Source organism: Denticeps clupeoides, chromosome 5 (genome assembly GCF_900700375.1).
Source record: "Denticeps clupeoides chromosome 5, fDenClu1.1, whole genome shotgun sequence".
Taxonomy (NCBI): domain Eukaryota; kingdom Metazoa; phylum Chordata; class Actinopteri; order Clupeiformes; family Denticipitidae; genus Denticeps; species Denticeps clupeoides.
Genome location: NC_041711.1, coordinates 6,512,528 through 6,532,331, shown reverse-complemented (window position 1 = coordinate 6,532,331; position 19,804 = coordinate 6,512,528). Strand labels below are relative to the sequence as shown.

The 19,804-nt window shown below is 41.0% G+C and overlaps 2 protein-coding genes across 4 annotated transcripts in view; one reads left to right on the top strand and one right to left on the bottom strand.

Moving 5' to 3' along the window:
• The window catches only part of LOC114790511 (discoidin, CUB and LCCL domain-containing protein 1), a 30,474-nt gene extending 20,681 nt beyond the window's left edge, over window positions 1-9,793 (bottom strand). Inside the window, exon 1 of the mRNA XM_028980648.1 lies at window positions 9,624-9,793. Within this exon, the coding sequence (XP_028836481.1) occupies window positions 9,624-9,723 (100 nt within the window). The 5' untranslated portion in view covers window positions 9,724-9,793. The remainder of the gene's footprint in view (window positions 1-9,623) is intronic.
• An 862-nt stretch (window positions 9,794-10,655) lies between these two features.
• On the top strand, window positions 10,656-19,680 carry LOC114790516 (glucocorticoid modulatory element-binding protein 1-like). Of its 3 annotated transcripts, XR_003749812.1 has the most exons (11): window positions 10,656-10,854; window positions 11,842-11,976; window positions 12,142-12,200; window positions 12,283-12,407; window positions 12,613-12,716; window positions 14,828-14,982; window positions 16,266-16,391; window positions 16,469-16,606; window positions 18,263-18,385; window positions 18,534-19,074; window positions 19,152-19,680. XR_003749812.1 is itself a non-coding variant. In XM_028980654.1 (10 exons), the coding sequence occupies exons 2-10, from the start codon at window positions 11,876-11,878 to the stop codon at window positions 18,980-18,982; spliced, it is 1,380 nt and encodes a 459-aa protein (XP_028836487.1). In that variant the 5' UTR covers window positions 10,656-10,854; window positions 11,842-11,875; the 3' UTR covers window positions 18,983-19,680. The 3 variants fall into 3 exon arrangements, 2 of the variants coding, with proteins under 2 accessions (XP_028836487.1, XP_028836488.1); XM_028980654.1 differs by having other exon boundaries at window positions 18,534-19,680; XM_028980655.1 differs by having other exon boundaries at window positions 10,659-10,854; window positions 12,286-12,407; window positions 18,534-19,680.
• Window positions 19,681-19,804: the final 124 nt, after the last annotated feature.

Here is a 19,804-nt window from a genome sequence, read left to right as displayed (position 1 = left end):
TAATTTCAAATTATCAAAACTAATAAAAACTAGTAAATCTGCCTCTAAAAACTAATTAAAACTAACTGAATTTAAAAACAAAAACTGATGAAAAATCCAAAACTATTATAACTGTGGTCAAAACAGCTGGAGGGGATGTGGCAGCAACAATCAAGAGTTAGCCACACGTGAAAAAGTTAATGCTGTGCTTGAGAGAAAGCATCAATCAAAAGTGCTTATATGTATTCGCTTCCAATCAACATGATTCTGATTATAAGCCCATTGAGGAGGACATCACTAAGCACTGATAATGACTTTCAGCCAGTAGTCAAGTTGAGAAACCAGGAGGCACTGCAAGGTGCAGTCTGAGAGAGAAACAGAAAAGAGAGAGAAAACAATGTTTATAATGGTACGATCACAACCAGCAGATGACCCACAACAACCCTCATAGTGAAAGTGAAGTGATTGTCATTGTGATACACTGCAGCACACACGGTGCACACAACGAAATGTGTCCTCTGTTTTTAACCCATCACCCTTGGTGAGCAGTTGGCAGCCATGACAGTCGCCCGGGGAGCAGTGTATGGCACCTTGGTGGATCGGACAACCTTCTGATTATGGGACCACTATGGGAGCAACACGGAAACGAGGTAACGTGTGCCCTATAAATTGACGAGAGAGCAGCTGCCGGCTGCTCGGTCATTGATTGGCACTCGTTGTCAGACCCGGCTCCGCACCACTCAAGCCAAATAAGCTTGTTCTAGTGAAGTAATAATCCTTAAACCCGATCGCCGTCCTGTCGCCCTGTTCTGTCCTGTCCTGCCCCGTCGTCAGACCCGGCTCCGCACTCCTCGAACCAAGTAAGCTCGTTCCAGTTTATCTGTAACCCCGACACCTGATCTCCGTCCTGTCGCCCTGTTCTGTCCTGTCCTGTCTTTTTGCCTTAGACGCGAACGACAACATCAGCGTGGTGTTGCGGCTCGCGCCGCCCGCGTTCGCAGAGTAACGCGGAGGAGCTTACCTGCCTCCGTGCGTCCCGCCGCACCGAGGTCTCTCGTCTCCTCCTACACGACTCTCTCATTCTGGTCCCGGTTCGCGTGTCAACCACTTCCTTAACCGCTAGGCAATCACTGCCCCAGCTAGGCCACCACTGCCCCAAACTAGGTCAACACTACCCCACAGTGCAAAAGGTCAACTTTACTCATCAAGGGTTCAGGATTGGCCAAACAATACTTTTCCATCTAACTCATTCTTGTTGGGTTCATCTGTGATCTTGCACGGACAAGCAACACATCTACTGGACCTCCATTACCATAATGAAAGTGAAGTGATTGTCATTGTGAAACACAGCAAAGCACATGGTGCACAAAATGTGTTCTCTGAATTTAACCCTTCACACTTGCAGAACAGTGGGCAGCCATGCCCGGGGAGCAGTGTGTGGAGACGATGCTTTGCTCAGTGGTACCTTGGAGGCTCGAGATTCGAACTGGCAACCTTATGATAACAGGTCCGTTTCTTTTGCCGCTAGGCCACCACTGAATCTGCAACATCTGTGGTCCATTTTAGATAATGACTTTATCTAAAGGACATTGAGGAAACCCGCCCTCTGTGAGTCAGTAGGGCTTGAAAACTCATGGGTTTTTGTGTTACAGGATGTTCATGTTCTTTAGCAGGACCGTGGGTTTTCCCAAATCCCTACAGATAAGCTCTATTGTCTGCCAAAGGAAGGTGAAGTAGCATCTCCCCAGAGATTCCCTGGAAATACCACAGCAACAGGCAATAGCCGTGGGCAACACGGTGACTCAGGAACAAGCAGGGCCAAACGTCCCCCACTAATTACTCAAACAGTCTGCTTTTGGAGCTGTTGGATGACGTTGTGGCACCCAAATAAAATGAGGCTTAGTGGTCTGTTACTCACACATACTTCTCCTGGACCAGAGTTTGTCTTTCCCATGAGTGATTAGACCACAAACATAAATAAAGAAAAGTGGTTTGACGTGCAAGAACAACTTGTTACACCCACGTGTTGCAAATCTCTGAGTGAAAAATTGCTAAAAACTCCTGCTTGCAATATAACCAGACTTCACCCACACACTGTCTGCTGACACTGGAAGTGCCCATGGCCAGATGAGTCCCAAAAAGAAAATCGCTGGAAAAAACTGGATTGTCACACCACAGCATGAGATAATGTCCAGCTGAAATAATGTCCAGCTGTTCCAAAGAGTAAACCAAGTCTAGCATTAAGACGGGAAGTTCCTAATGGTCCAGGTGAGTGGAAGAAGAAACCCTTTACCAGCAGCTAACATTTGATTTCACCTCAGGGATCCACAGGGATTAGGGGGCAGGCTTCCTCAAGCTTGGGAATGTAGCAATCAGGATGTTATTTTCTTCCACCCATAAAAGGAATGATTTGATTCTGGCCACGAGAACCTGTGAGTAAAGACAGATAAACTGAATTCATGTTAAAACGACTGCAGTCCGCCTGCTATCATTACATGAGGGAGCTGATTCTCATGAAGCCTGTAGATTTCTGGGATAGGAACCAGCTACAACCCTGAACTGTTCAGACTAAGGCTGTGCAATATGGACAAAATTAATGAACAAATGTTGCAATTGCGATTTTATTTGCGATTTTGCTATTTCAAACAAACTATATACATACATTCTAAATGTATTCAGTGCACAAAAAGCACATAAAATACATTAACTCTAGTTAATAACACACTGTACACAGTAGTACTAACTGCCTGATAAACAAAACTGTATTAAACTGTCTTCAAAACAGACACCATGAAAAAAAACAAAGATTAACTAACCTGAATTCCAGTCATAATAATAAATAAATCCAAACCAAAAAAACAGATTGCTCTCTTAAAGGTTTTTTTGCAAGAAAATCCAGCATGTCCACCATTTCTGGTTTTAAGTAGGGCTGCAACAACGAATCGATTGAATCGATAAAAATCGATTACTAAAAGAGGCAACGAATTTCCTAATCGATTCGTTATGTCGCGCGACGCGGAGACGTTTGATTATTTAAAAAAAAACTTTATTTGAGTGCGGAGCGGAGTGAACACACTCAAAAAAACAACAAAAAAACAAGCGGAGGTAGAGAACAGATACATGGCGGAGGCAGAGAAATCTGCACGAAAATATGCAAAGGCGACATGGCACGGCACGGGAGCACCACGGCAATGATCCAGCACCTGAAACGCAAACATGTTGGAGTGTTTGAGGAGGAAGAAGGGAGTTCAGCAGCAGGGTAAGTCACTACAGAATCCTACTTTTGTTCCGTTTTAAAGTGAGGAACGTAATGTCCCTGGTGCTGGTGTTTAACTCACCGCAGAGGAGAACTAGACGGGGACTTACAGCGCCACCTACAGGTGTGGAGGGGGAATGAAACAGCGTTCGGACTGTTCCCTGCGGCTCTGCGTGGACGGGGGTGGTAGTAGCCTAGTGGGTAACACACTCGCCTATTGTGTCCCTGAGCAAGACACTTAACCCTAAGTTGCTCCAGGGGGGGACTGTCCCTGTAACTACTGATTGTCGCTCTGGATAAGGGCGTCTGATAAATGCTGTAAATGTTTACCCGTCATCCAGCTTGACAGGCATGACAAGTTAGCGTTAGCTCGTTAATAACAGTAGTAAAGCAGGGGTGCTATAGTTACTTTGCATTAAAAGACTAAAGACATGTTTTTATTCACTAGCCTTTTTTGGACCATTAATTTTTCAATCTGTTGTCATGTATAGCTACACTGCAAAAAAAAAGCTTTTCTTACCTAGTATTTTAGTCTCGTTTCCAGTCCAAATATCTAAAAAATCTTAAATCAAGATTAATAGACAAGAAAAATGGCATGAGAAAATTAAGTGATGCTTAAAACTTCTGTTTGAGATTATATCTCATTAAGATTAGTTTTCTTACCCCATTGGCAGATAATTTTTAAACAAACAATCACTTAATTCTGAGAAGTTTTATCAGAAAACAAGACATCATTTCTTATGCTATTTCATGTGTCTAGTAAATGTATCTTGATTTAAGATTTTTTGTCCTGATTTGGACTGAAATCAGGACAAAACTACTAAGTTAGAAAAGCATTTTTTGCAGTGTGTGTGTGTCAGTGTGAGAGTTTGTGAGTGTGTGCGTCTGAGAGTGTGTGCATCTGCAGTGTAGTGTAGAGAACAAGTTCTGACATTCAAACAAATCCTAACTTACCAATTGCCAAATGCAGTCTGTGTCCGAAGCGCTGCAATCATGTCCAGTTGTTCAAAGTGACAGCCTTCACTATATTAGTTTCATTGACTGTGGTGATAAGACACTTGATGCTCTTCATAAAGTCCACATGATCCTAAAGCTTCTTTTAAACCTTCAGATATATTTTCTCCAGTGTGATCTTCTGGGAAGAATGCTGTTTGCAAACATCGACTTTTCATTTCAAAGTTGTCATTAATATAGTGGATCTGTGGTCATGGCGAAGTATTTCACCTGCTTGAGCTTGTGTTCAATGCCCGCCTTACATTTCTCATACCTTTCAGGAATAGCAAATCATGTGAAATGTCAAGTGTTTGTATTAGTCTTCGGAAGCCGTCTTTGCTGCCGATGTGCGCAGGCATCACATCTTTCTCCCGCTCAGCTTAGCTGTAATTGCTCAGCTTAGCTGTAATTGCCGGGTGCGCTGTGTCAGCTCTGATTGGTTAACATATTAAAATCATATGCACAAGAACATATTCAGAATAAACATTGCAATAAATTAATGAATAAAATCGCAGCGTTATGCATTTTTTTGCGATTACGATTAATTGCACACTCCTAGTTCAGACAGACTAGATAAAAAAAACACGCTAGGGTTGCAACAACGAATCGATTGAATCGATAAAAATCGATTACTAAAAGAGTTGGCAACGATTTTCCTAATCGATGCGTTATGTCGCGCGACGCGGAGACGTTTGATTATAAAAAAAAAAAAACTATTTGAGCGCGGAGCGGAGTGAACACACTCGGTCTCTCTCGCGCACAGATGCTAGCAGAGTTTTGCGCCTCATAGACAGCGCAGAGCAAAAATAAAAAAAACAAGCGGAGGTAGAGGACAGATACATAGCGGAGGCAGAGAAATCTGTGCAAAAATATGCAAAAGCGACATGGCATGGCACGGGAGCACCACGGCAATGATCCAGCACCTGAGGAAGGGAGTTCAGCACCAGGGTAAGTCACTACAGAATCCTACTTTAGTTCCGTTTTGAAGTGAGGAACGTAATGTCCCTGGTGCTGGTGTTTACAAGTTAGCGTTAGCTCGTTAATAACAGAAGTAAAGCAGGGGTGCTATAGTTACTTTGCATTAAAAGACTAAGGACATGTTTTTATTCACTAGCTGTTTTTGGACCATTCATTTTTCAATCTGTTGTCATGTATAGACACACTGCAAAAACAGCTTTTCTTAACTAGTAATTTTGTCTCGTTTCCAGTCCAAATATCTAAAAAATCTTAAATCAAGATTACTAGACAAGAACATTGGCATGAGAAAATTAAGTGATGCTGTCATGATCCGGACCGGCAGGGGTTACTCCGTTCGGACCGGAGTTTCATGTTCGTCTTGTGTAATGTTCCGTGATCATGTTCACCTGGTGTATATTTATATAATTGTATAAAACTATGCTGTTCATGTCTGTTCGCCATCGGGTCATTGTGCGTGTTGATGTTCCCCTGCCTCGTGCAGTTTGTATTAAACCCCTGTCTTGTGAAATTGTGCGAATGCGTCCTCCTTCGTCAGGTGGTAGTAGCCTAGTGGGTACCACACTCGCCTACGAACCAGAAGACCCGGGTTCGAATCCCACTTACTACCATTGTGTCCCTGAGCAAGACACTTAACCCTAAATTGCTCCAGGGAGACTGTCCCTGTAACTACTGATTGTAAATCGCTCTGGATTAAGGGTGTCTGGTAAATGCTGTAAACGTAAATGCAATAACGCAACACAAACGTAAACGTAAATGCCATGTCCAGCCCACCCGTGACAGATGCTTAAAACTTCTGTTTGAGATATGTCATTAAGATTAGTTTTCTTACCCCATTGGCAGATAATTTTGCTTGTTTTAAGCAATCACTTAATTTTGAGATGTTTTTTCAGAAAACAAGACAATTTCTTATGTTATTTCATGTGTCTAGTGAATGTATCTTGACTTAATATTTTTTAGATATTTGGACTGAAAACAGGAAAAGTTTAGAAAAGCATTTTTTGCAGTGTATATTCTGTGCTTTGTCCCATATAGGTTATTATTGACAAATATATTTGTGTTGTACTTTTTAATTTTAAAGTTATTTTATAGCACTTGTTCTGACATTCAAACAAATCCTGTTAAATTTTCTGATTTGTATTGTTCTTTATTTTTTTATAAATTATTTATCATTCTGGCAGCTCAGGTGGCACTTTATTTTTTTTAAAAAGTCTATATTTGGCAGATGTAAAGCATACATGTGTATGTTTTTTGTGTCCATTTTTATTTTATTATTTTTATAACAGCTCAAGGAGCAACATGTTTGTGCACTTTCTAAAGATTTTGGTTCTGTTTTTGAATAAAGGGTTGGAAATGAATGCTTTTCTGTTTTTTTTTTTTTTTTTTATCCGATTCTACGATTAATCAAAAAAGAATCGACAGATTAATCGATTGTTAAAATAATCGTTAGTTGCAGCCCTAAAACACGCTTGCACAAAATTATTCCTATTGTGGAGCCATAATTATAAGATGTTGTGGGAGGGATCCATATCTAAAAAGATGTGTCATGTGACTCCAATGGGGGGGTTTGAGATGACAGGACCCTATGCACACACACCTTTAAATGTCTTCTATATTTTGAAACACGACATGATTGTTCAAGGCCACGTGACATTTAATGTAATGTTTAATTTAACAGCCTAAGACAGTACACAGGATGAGTTTAGAATGGCAGAAATAAAAAAATATATATTATTATGTCAAGGGGCGTGTTGTGCACATTTCTGCAAGACAAGCATGTGGTTTTCTTACTTGCAAGTGTATTAAGGTCTGCAACCAAGCTTGCAATTCTTAAAAAGCATTTGACCTTTTATTATTAAGTAATATATTATTGTAGACATTATTGTAGACATGGACTGTACTGTATATAAAAATATACAGTACAGTCCAAAAGTTTGGACACACCTTCTCATTAAATGTGTTTTCTTTATTTACATGACCATTTACATTGGTAGATTCTCACTGAAGGCATCAAAACTATGAACACATGTGGAGTTATGTACTTAACAAAAAAGGTGAAATAACTGAAAACATGTTCTATATTCTAGTTTCTTCAAAATAGCCACCCTTTGCTCTGATTACTGCTTTGCACACTCTTGGCATTCTCTCGATGAGCTTCAAGATGTAGTGACCTGAAATGTTTTCACTGAATCAGGGTTAATTAGTGGAATTTCTAAATGGGGTTGGGACCATCAGTTGTGTTGTGCAGAGCTCAGGTTACTACACAGCCGACAGCCCTATTGGACAACTGTTAACCAATGAGCTAACTAAAAAAAATTAGTGGCCATCATTACTTTAGGAAATGAAGTTCAGTCAGTCCAGAAAATTGCAAAAACTTTAATTGTGCCCCCAAATGGAGTAGCAAAAACCCTCAAGTGCACATGAGGACCGACCCAGGAAAGGAAGACCAAGAGTAACCTCTGCTTCTGAAGAGGTTAATCTGAGTCACCAGCCACAGAAATCGCAAGTTATCAGCAGCTCAGATCAGAGACCAGATTTAATGCCACACAGAGTTTTAGCAACAGACCCATCTATTAAGAGGAGACTGCGCGAATCAGGCCTTCATGGTCAAGGAATGGACATTAGACCCGTGGAAATCTGTGCTGTGCAAATTTGAGATTGTTGGTTCCAACCGCTGTGTCTTTGTGAGATGCAGAAAAGGTGAACGGATAGATTCCACATGCCTGTTTCCCACTGTGAAGCATGGAGGAGGAGGTGTGATGGTGTGGGGGTGTTTTGCTGGTGACACTGTTTGTGATTTATTAAAAAATGAAGGCACATTGAACCAGCATGCCATCCGGTTTGCATTTAGTTGGATGATTATAAATTTTTCAACAGGACAATGCCCCCAAACACAACTACAGGCTGTGTAAGGGCTATTTGACCAAGAAGGAGAGTGATGGAGGGCTGCGGCAGATGACCTGGCCTCCACAGTCACCGTACCTGAACCCAGTCGAGATGGTTTGGGGTGAGCTGGACTGCAGAGTGAAGGCAAAGGGCCAACAAGTGCTAAACACCTCTGGGAACTCCTTCAAGACTGTTGGAAAACCATTTCAGGTGACGACCTCTTGAAGCTCATTCAGAGAATGCCAAGAGTGTGCAAAGCAGTAATCAGAGCAAAGGGTGGCTATTTTGAAGAAACTAGAATATAAAACATGTTTTCAGTTATTTCACCTTTTTTTGTTAAGTTCATAATTCCACATGTGTTCATTCAGTTTTGATGCCTTCAGTAAGAATCTACCAATGTAAATGGTCATGAAAATAAAGAAAACTTGTCGAATGAGAAGGTGTGTCCAAACTTTTGTCTTTTACTGTACATTAATGGGGGCAGTTGTGACCTGGTGGGTAAGGAAGTGGACCCATAATAAGAAGGTTGCCGGTTCGAATCCCAGACACTGAGGAAAGTACCGTCCCTACACACTGCTCCCTGGGCGCCTTTCATTGTTGCCAAGGGTGACAATGACAATCACTTTTCTTTTCACTTTAATTTCTCTGTGTGTACAGAGAGAGTGTTTAAACGATGAGGTACAAGCAGTCACTGGTCACTCTGACAAGTTGCAAAGTTTAACAACAATAAACAAATTCACTTGGGGACAAATTGTACACGAATGGAAGTTTTATTAACACCACCAGCAGATGAGTTCTGCATCTTGCATGACGTGTGACAAAGTTCCTGTATACTTGTACAAAAGAGTACACCTTAAATGATTTCATTTTATGTATAAAACAATTTAAGTAAACCCTAGTTTTTCCATTTTGACACTGGTCACATCGGGGTCCCCTTAAGGCTAACAAACCCCTCCTAAGAACCTTTCTTAAGAAAGGATGTCCAGAGTGTGACACAAAAACACACTCACAGCTCCCATAAATTCCCGCTGCAGCGTTGCCATGGCAGTGAAATCCCACAGTGACTTTTTCCGACCAGACCTTAAATGGATGACAAGTTACGTTCTTTCAAAAAAGGCTGCATGGTGCGCACTGAACTACTCCACACAAAAAAAAAGAGAAGAAACTTGGAGCAAAAGGGGTTCATTGTGAGGGTCGTGTGGCTGCGGTTCAGCAGAGGGTGTCACCATATGGCCATGCTCTATAAAATGTTGCAATCATTGCCCAACCACCATCCACGTCACAACGTAAAAACTGATGCACCGACATTAATAAACACAATATGCATAAATCAATGAGCAAATACTTTCAATAGGGTTGTTAATATGTTAACTATCGTTTACAAAGACCGTCACACACACAGAGTTCCTTTAATAATTAACTCAGAACAGCACAGGGGAGAACTCCAATGGAATGGAATGGTTCTACCCTTACAGAACTTGAACGGATTTTATTTCTCTATTAAATATTGCTCAAGTTTGATTAGCGCTCTTACCCTTTTGTCCGCTCACCAGCAACGCTTCAGCACCTATGAGCAGCAGAATGTTGACTAAAAACTGCAGCATTTCCAGAGTGTTCCGGGGAGCCCCGTGCATCGTTCCTGTCGGTCAATAAGTGAAATCATCGGCAACAGTTACAGTGTAAGAAGAGAATTACTGTTCTCCGCCAACTTTATATGTCAGGAGCAGGGGGCACTTGTGATTGGATAAGAACGCCATAGCTTCATTCTCATTGGTCAGCCGATGTGCTCGTTAAGCGGCTGCGTCTGATAAATTCCTTCCCCAAATAAGGTCCGACCTTTACCTTTTAAACTGGTCACTACGAAAATTCGGAAAATAATTATATTAATCAATATAATTGGTTCAGTTCTTAGGCCAATGTTTATGAGTGTTTACTGAAAATAAATGACCAAAATACAACCAAACCTACATACAAAATTTAAACCTACAAATTTAATAACTACCTCAGGTACTATATATATGATATGTAATTTTATTCATATATGATAACATACACAATAATTCATAAAATAATACAGACTACCATAACTACTACTGAAAATAACAATAACCGCTACCAACAACAATACTTCTACGTCTACAAAGTAAAGTAAAGTAAAGTTCTACTAGTACTGCACTAGTATTGCACAAAAAATGTATCTTGTTGTTATTTTATTTATTACTATTAGATTTCAAATTTAAATAGAGTGGAGATGTACTTATCCACAAAATATATGTGTAAGTGTAAAAAGATTTAACGATTAATGCTAAAGAGCAGGGTATAATAAATATAATACAATTTGACAATTTAATTTAGTTAGTACTTCTACGATTCAGATGTTTACTTCTGAGTATGTAAACTGCACAATTCAACACTGCCACCTTCTGTTAGAAAAAAATGCAAGACATTTTACTGTGTATACGCCATGTATACAGTAATATTACTTCCCCCTTATGATGCATAACAAATAATGACCATTTTGTAAAGTATTTTATAAACGCTATGTACATGTATCTGCGTGAAAAAGTGAATGATGGGCTGCCAGTCGTTGGACTGTCGTCGACTCGTACATCGCGTGCGAACGGGGCGCCTGTCGTGACAGCGGGACAGATGCCGCTCGGGCGACGCTCGTTACGTGCGCTGCAGGAAGTGTAGCCGCGCGGTAAGGCGCATGCTCTGAAGACAGCTTGCGACGGAGCCAAGGATGCGTTCGACGCGGTAAAAGGGTGAGAAACTAGCGGCGCTTCGGGCAACTTTAGCTTTAAGGCCTGGGCGCGGGTGCGTTTGCCGTGTCGCCGCATTCGGCGCGAAAACAGGAGGGGACGGGACGACGCTGGCGTGCGGCGCAGACGTCAGCGCCGAATGGGAGAGGAGCGAGGGATCGAGACGTCCGTGAAGGGAGGACACTTGTCTGCATGTCTGAGGGGAGGCCGTTCTTTTCCGATCCCAGCTGCGTTCTCCGTCGCCACCTTCATATTTACATTTGCACTGGCTTGCTGTAGGTGGCGCGCTCGTAAACAGACGAAAATATACAAATGTCACGGCCACGCGTGGGGCGCAGAGCCGTAGTTAAAAGGAAGACATATAGAACATACAGTGTTTCCCTTGGGTCTGCTTTCGTGTCCTGTTTTTTATATGCATTCGATCATTTCTCTGTAAAATATCTTCCTTGATCCTTGATCATTGATAATTAGGCTTGAGTACTGGATGGGTTATTACATTTTATAGTATACAACAGTAATGTATTCATAAAACTTTTAGAATATACATCAAGTAGACATTTTTGTTAAAATCAGCTGTGCTGTTCCCAGTGTCCTGGGAGGGCTTCGGCAGCTGTGACCCTGAGAAACAGTTATGATAGAGAGAGTGAATGATAGACAGATGTACTTCTGTTGCTGTTACATTGATTCTTAGAACTGATTCAGCAGCCTGGTCTCATATATGGATCACAGGCCTGATGTTGACATCACTAAACTAATGCTGTTACCTTTTTTAAAATCAGTGTCACTATAGATTATCAATGAGGCGATTATCTACATGACCCTTCTCTACAGTACACTCACACAAAATTTGTGAATCTCCATTAAGGGTTACTTCATTCTGCTCAGTAAATACATTTTATTTGCTCTTCATCACTTTCTTTTTAATTTGAATATGCAGACGGATGTGTATAATTCATTCTAGATGATAGGAACATTTGCTCTGTGTTTCAGCATCAGTTTGAGGCAATCAGATGCCACTGTTACCATGTCCAAGGGGGGTGTAATGTTGGTGAAGAATTCCAATAGTGACTCCAGAAGCAACCACAAGACAAAGGTCATCTTACATGTTCAGTCTATGGCAGAGGGGTAAGACACAACACAGGGCAAAGTGACCCTCTGGTATCGAACAACATCTTCAGTCTTTTTATGCTGAAAAGCTTTATGAATATAAAAAAAAAGTCACACTCAACATTTTTTGCTCATGCTAATTGTTTTCTGACGTAATTCTTAAATATTTGTCACCCCCCTCAGGACAAACTGTGACATTGCAGATTCTGGCACCACAGTTTTAGCTGTTGAGGCAAAGCAGGGTGGGTTTTTTGTTCATTTAAATATGATAAGATATAAACAAAAAGTTAACAACATTAATCTGAGTATTTGTGTTTGCTTCAGCAGAGGACAGTATCATAGATGGAGATGAAGTGGAATATGGGTACCCAATAACCTGTGGCGACAGCAAAGCCGTTCTTCTGTTTAAGAAATTTGTGTGTCCTGGCATCAACGTCAGATGTGTTAAGGTATTCTTTCTCAAAGTCACTTTAGTGTACTGTGTCACGCTGCAGGATCAAAAGTCTCATTGATCTCTTAGTCACTTTTTAAGGTCTAAAGGGATAAATGCATTTACATAGCTAAGATTAAACGGCACATATTTTGCTTACATGGAATGTTTTGTTGTAGAATTGGAGATTAACGTTAATCTATCCCTTTTTACTTTCCATTCAGTTCAACAACCAGCTCATCAGCCCCAAGCAGTTTGTGCACCTGGCAGGAAAAGCCACTCTGAAGGACTGGAAAAGAGCCATTCGGCTTGGAGGGGTGATGCTCAGGTATGAATATAAATCTTTTTTGCATTAGCCTATTTGTACAATCCATGAAATCTGTTTGGCCGGACAGGCTAGTACATTAGATAATCCATAATGAAAACTTGGTTATGATTTGGCAGCAAAACAACAGCAACAACAATTTAGTTTTGTATAGGCCAAAATGGCCTAGTGGTTAAGGAAGCGACCCAAGTAGATAAGATAAGTACAAATCCACTCTATTTTAATTTGAAATCTAATAGTAATAATCAGAAGGTTGCCAGATCCCGAGCCACCAAGGTGCCACTGATGAGCCAGGCGCTTTTCATGGCTGCAAACTGCTCATTAAGGGTGATGGGTTAAAAGCAGAGGACACATTTTGTTGTGTGCACCATGTGCAATGTGCTCTAGTGTTTCACAATGACAATCACAGCCAGACGTACACATTCTGATGCAAGTCTCTCATTTGATATACACTTAGATCCACTTTGTCTATCTGATTGTTTACTTCTGTACTATCCAGAGTTATGATGTAGTCAGACTGTGTACGTCTGGCTGCATGAGGCTAAAGAACAGAAAGTTGGTGAGCATCCACTGTCTTAATGTCCTTCAGACAATTTTCTATTCTGTTCAGCTGCTGCCTCACATCTGGCATTTCTAATTGCTAATACATACAGCCGTGTCATCGCATAGCAGTGAAAGTTAATAACATGCTTACGAATGACATGACCTAAAGGTAACTTGTATAATGAAAATAGCAACGGACCCAAGGCAGAACCTTGTGGATCACCAAACGCCACCTTGTGAAGATGAATCACCATTAACTGATACAGTCATTGAATGCCCTTTGTATCAATGACTCAGCACAACTCACCTCTACCAAGTAAAACCTTTATTCTTTTTGTTCGTGCTCCTGTCTTGCCTTCCCGCCTTCTTGTTCCTTGTCTTGTTTTTGCTTTCACAAGCATCAACATTCCAAAGATTCGCAGATTAATTCAACTGCCTCCTTTCGCCACTCTACAACTGGGTTTTCGTTTCCATGTACACATGCTCCCTGTCCTGTCTCGCCTACAGTTCAGGTCATATTTGACTGATCGGTATCAGTTTGTGGAGCATTAACCAGGCCTAATCCTGCTAAGATTCTGAGATCAGACAAGATGGGACATTCTTTATAGGGTATGGATTATATATTGTTATAGAATAAAACCAATAATTAAAATATGGAGTTTTTTTTATATTATCCATCAGAATGCATTAATGAGCTACCTGTAAATTTATCTTGATAGATATAACGTATCTAGTTGATGATAGGTATTACAGATTTGCTGTTAGTGCTTAAAAGGTATTATGAGCATAAAGAGGGAGGAGAATGGAGGAGAAATAGAGAAAATGGACACTGCAATACAGTATACTGACAGGAGGGGGTTTAAATATTCCAGAATGAGGAAATAAGGAAAGAGAAAGCTGTTGATCATGTCTTCAGGCTCCTCTCATTTTAAACAGAGAGTGAAAAACGTTTAAATGTTCATCTTCTGGTTATCAGATATAGTGACAAATCAACAGAAAGGGTTGGTAGTTAGTTCCTCATCTCTAACATACACATAACTAGCAAGCAGTCACTTTTCTTAACGCTGAAGACATACTTGTGACACTCCCCTTGCATTGAACAACTGTATATTTCTGATATATCATAGACTCTCTTGTCTAATTGCATAGTTGCAGCTTAAAATGGCTGAATTGAATGGATGAAATATTGAATATTATCTGCATAAAATTTAGATGAACTGTCCAAATCTGACAAAAATGCTAAAACGGTTTTCTTTACAGTTCTTTGGATACTGATGTCATCCTTTATTCCACAGGCCTGGCACTGGCACTCCCGTTCCTGAGTTCAGCATCATGTGCGATATTTAATTACCTGAAGGCATCTGATGGCTTTTTCTCTTGTCACTTTTAATCTAATGGGCTCATATTTATTGCAGCATGGACCCATATTAAATGGATCATAAATTGTAATGGAGCCTTAGTAATTACATTGTTAATTGTTATGCTGGTCAGTGCTTACACCATCTGGGGAGGTTTGTGGTTAATGTTTTCATCCGTTCCCTCTCGTTCTCATTTCTTTGTCTTCCACTCAGGAAAATGATGGACTCGGGTCAGATTGACTTTTACCAGCATGACACAGCCTGCACCAACACGTGTCGCAGCACAAAGTTTGACCTTCTCATCAACCACACACGCATGCCGCTGTCTGCCATCATCCCCCAGCCTTCCTCCAGCTCCCCTCTGCCAGGTGAACACTTCCTGTCATCTGCCCTATTTCCTTAATCTGTGCACTTCAATCTAATCTGACAAAAAGGATTTGGAATTTAACATTTGTGATCTGATTTAAATTGTAACAGGAGTTCTTTAGAAATTTTGATGCTTTTTTGACTTCTTATGTGTCTGAATAGCCTGCCTGGTCTGCATTACATGGTATGCTGGTTGGTGAAATTCAAACACTGCCCCTCAAACACTGCCCTTGGACTTATATGAGCACTTAGGCAAGCACATTTGGCTAATTAGTGGAGTGACTGAAGTTGTTTCAGCTAGTAACTGTCACGCTGGTTTGACATGGCGAGGCAGTTGATCTGGAATGATGGCTGGACATGAAGCACAACGTCACAAACAGGGGTTTAATACATGAACAGGACAGGGAAGACATCCATTAACAAGTTAGACTTAACATGGAACAATAACCCGACGGTGAACAGACACGAACAGGGCAGCTTTATACGATCAGACACAGGTGAACACGATCAGGAAACATTACAAACATGGAACTCTGGTCCGCATCCCGGACCCGGAGTAACCCCTTCCGGACTGGATCATGACAGTAACGTTATTTCAGTTGAACTAATGCATTGAATACCTTCCCATTTATTAAACAATCAGGTTGCAAGACACAGTTGTCACTGTGTTCCAGTTGGGACAGATTCTTGATATCAAGCAAATGAAACTACTTAAAACCTAGAAGTATATTGGAGAACCATCATCTATTTATAAAATATGGCCAGAATGTTGTAATTATTGAATGTTGAACTTACAACTCTCTTTAATAGTGAAAGCACACATTCTATACAGTGAGAACTAAAAATGTTTGTGGCCATAAGAAAATTTATTGTAAGTGAGACTAATTATAAGTAAAAGGTTTGAATTTGCAGGCAGCACAAAGATGGTATGGATCAATGGAAAAATCCAGATTGACCCTGTTCAGGGCAATTATGTGGTAATAAAATTAATTCATATGACTCCCTAGGTATACTATATGAGCTCTGTATTTCATCCATGGCACAACCATATTTCAAGATAACAATGCCAGGATTTACCAGGCTCCAACAGTGAAAGAGTGGTTCAGGGATCATAAGACATAATTTTCTCACATAAATTAGTCATAGTTGAGAACCGAACAGAACTAAAAAGGTTTACTCAAACAACGGTGGTACAAAAGATTCACTATACCTGAAGTGTGTGTGTGTGAGAGAGGAAGAGAGATGAAAAGTTGATTTGCTAAAAGTATGCATGCCTTTTACACAGGAGTTTCAGGGCAGGTGGAAGTTAAATTGGAGGATGCAGGTTGTCTTGTAGTGGAGCCATCCAGCAGTCACATGATCCAAACAGTAGCCAATGGGGAGGTCAAGAAGGAGACGGAGGACATATCAGGTGGGTCCCAATGGCCATAGTTGCACATACAGTGAATCAAAATTGACACAAACTTTCTTCATGTGTGTGTGATCTAGAGGACCCTCTGAGTTTCTGGCAGAGCCTGGCAGACATGGGGCTGATGGGGGAGGTGGTGTCCAAAGTCCGTTCTGAGCTGCTGGCCCTGCTTAGAGGAGTTGAGCAGCGTAGCCAACAGGAAAATCTACAGCATACAGGTAACTACAGCTGTGTCACGCCGGAGTCTGATATATGAAAGACGATGGACGGGAAAGGGGCAAGGGAAAGAACAGTTTATTAAGATATAAACAAAAACCAGAGGAATTTCAAAGACACTGTAAAAACAGGGAAGGGGTTCCACTCGGTCCTGGGGCTGGTGTCGAGGCTGTCCGGCTAGTTCTTACTCACGATTGCTCCTGTGAAAAACTCACTCCCATCAGGCTTGTGACAATACCACCAGTCTCTTTCACACATACACATACCACAGACACGTTGGAGAAGATTCCAGATGTCGTGTTGGAGAATGGCTCTGTAGACTCTGGATCACGTGGGTCTTTTATGGGGAGGTGGATAAGACACAACCAGCTGCACCGTTATCCCCTGAGGATCACTATCCGTTCTGAGTCAATCAACTTTTTGGCCCAATCCTGACTGATGGCAACCCATTCCTTAATAATCATGCATGGAGTTTGTCAGAATTTGGTGGGTATTATTTGTCCACCCGCCTCTTCAGGATTGACCACAAGTTCTCGATTGGATTAAGGACTGGGGAGTTTCCTGTCCATGGATCAAAAATTTCAATGTTTTGTTCCCCAAGTCACTTATCATTTTGGACTTATGGTACGGTGCTCCATCATGTTGGAAAAGGCATTGTTCTTCATCAAACAGTTTTTGGATGGTTGGGAGAAGTTGCTGCCAGAGGATGTTTTGGGGCCATTTTTTATTCTTAGACAAAATTGTGAGTGCGCCCACTCCCTTGAATGAGAAGCAGCCCCACACATGAATGGTCTCAGGATGCTTTGCTATTGGCATGTGACAGGACTGATGGTAGTGCTCATCTTTACCTTCTTCAGACAATAATTTTTCCGTATGTCCCAAACAATGAAAAAGAGGCTTTACCGCATTTCTCAGTTCAATCCCTGTACAGAATATCAGTTTGTCCTTGATGTTTTTCTTGGAAAGAAGTGGCTTTTTTGCTGCACTTCTTGACACCAGGTCATCTTCCAAAAGTCTTCACTGTGCATGCACTCACACCAGCCTGTTGTCATTTCTGAGCAAGCTCTGCACTGGTGGCACTCGATCCCGCATCTGAATCATCTTTATGAGACGGCCCTGGAGCTTGCTGGACTTTCTTGGGCCTTCTTCACAACTCTTGATTGTCTCTCCTTGAATTTTTTGATGATCCGATAAATGGTTGATTTATGTTCAATCTTTGTAGCAGCAATATCCTTGTCTGTGAAGATCTTTTTATGCAACACAGTGATGTCTGCACATGTTTCCTTGCATGTTACCATGGTTAACAGAGGAAGAACAATGATTTAAAGCATCCAGTCTGCTATTCTAACTCATTCACCAGGACAGAATGGTCTCCAGCTTTGTGCTCCTCAACACTCTCACTTGCGTTAATGAGAGGATCACTGAAATGATCACAGCAGGTCCTTTTGTGGCAGGGCTGAAATACAGTGGAAATAGATTTTTGGGGGGATTAATTATATGCAAATTGTCATAATAAAAACAGAATCAGTAACTTTCATTTAAATGTCAGAAAATGCCTTAAAGTTGCTTATACATTTAGGTTGTAGGAAACGTCAGCTGAAATATAAAATTTAATGTGTTAATTATGTGTTACTGTGTTTTATAATTGTGTGTGTCAGATGCAGTGGTTCTGAGTGCATTCACTCAGATGTTTGGGCTGCTGGACTCTGTGAGGCAGGTGCTGGAGCTCCACCGCGGCCGAACTGGTGAAGAGCAGCACCAGCTGCAACATGCCCTGAAATGTGAGGAAGCACATTCAACTACATATTGTTATGTCATGTTGATTATTGAGCTTCAGACAGATGCTTCATTTGCACTGGTTTTCCTAACGCAAAAACAGTAGTATCTTCTGAGTCTGAGGATCATTTTTACTCTGTTATTTTGCTGAAGTTCTAGAGAGCCAGCTGTTCAATCAGAAGTTGCTGCATGAAGACTGGAGAACAAGACTCTCCTTCCCCTTCCATGTGAAGCAGAGTGTACCAAGTTCATTCAGACCACCACCGAACAAACGTGCAAAGGTGGAAAACTGTTCTTCAGCCTTTACATCAGCAAGTTTTCCATTCTTCATGCTCCCTGGCTTTGCTTTCTCGCCGCTGAGCCAGGCACTGTCACTGGCCGGTATCCCCACATCCACCCTGGCCCAGCTGGCCCCTGGTTATCAACTCTTAACCCATCACTCTGGCTTGCCTGGGGCCCTCAAGGTTAAGGGAGAAGCCAGTGACAGTTTGCCCACTGGTGTGGAGGTGACATATGCAGAGGATGGGGACAAGAATGGAAGAGATGTTGATGCAGAGGTAGAGCAGGAGGAAGAGCATCTCACAGGAAGAACAGAGAAGTGAGCCAGTTCCTGTCAGGATTAAGACATGGAGAGAAAGAGCCACTTAAAATGTGTCACTAGAGACAAAGGGAATAAGAACAAAGAAATATAAAGGTGAGCAAGATATGACCTACTGCTGGTGTTCAGGGACTTTTTAAATGAGGCTGATTGATCTCTTTCTCTTTTTTAAGATGGCAGACAACCAGAATAAAGAATCCTATTTTTTTTTTATCCTTTATGATGTCCCCCACACTACAGTTTGATGTAAGATTAATTTTTAAACCCCAGTGTGAGATGGATGCACAATTGGAACTGGGTTTAATCTCATTTCTATTTTCATTTTTTTTGCCTTTGTACACTTTCAGTATTTGAAATGTAGTTATCAGTATTTGTTGCAAATTATGAACAACTATTATTGCACATTTTTATAATAGCTTATTTATGATAGCTTGTAAATCACATATTCTGATTTATATTATTGTTCATAAGTGAATATAGTCTATATTTTTATGTAATATATATGACATGAACGTGTATCATATTTTCCTAGTGCACGGGGATTGTGAATAGGGTGTGTGAGAGCCGTCAATCATGCTTTTTGGTTTTTATAATGATAATTACAAGTAATAAAGGCTAGTTAGTTTTTCTCTCCAAGATACATATGTAAGGTGGGATAACGCTGCAAGCGCTGTATTAAAACACACTCCCAATCTGATGTTCCTTGGCATGAAAGAGGCATGGCATAATAGAGATTACAAGAATGAACAGTTTCTAATTTATTAACACCAGTAGATTACGATTGCAGTTACATGTAAATATTGTGTGTAAAAAGTTACCAATGTTA

Excerpts from the sequence above, each read along its gene's own strand:
- LOC114790516 (XM_028980654.1), top strand. The coding sequence starts at position 11,876 with ATGTCCAAGGGGGGTGTAATGTTGGTGAAGAATTCCAATAGTGACTCC. Across the intron at positions 12,408-12,612 it reads TCAACGTCAGATGTGTTAAG|TTCAACAACCAGCTCATCAG; the intron begins GTATTCTTTCTC and ends CTTTCCATTCAG. Across the intron at positions 16,392-16,468 it reads GGAGACGGAGGACATATCAG|AGGACCCTCTGAGTTTCTGG; the intron begins GTGGGTCCCAAT and ends TGTGTGATCTAG.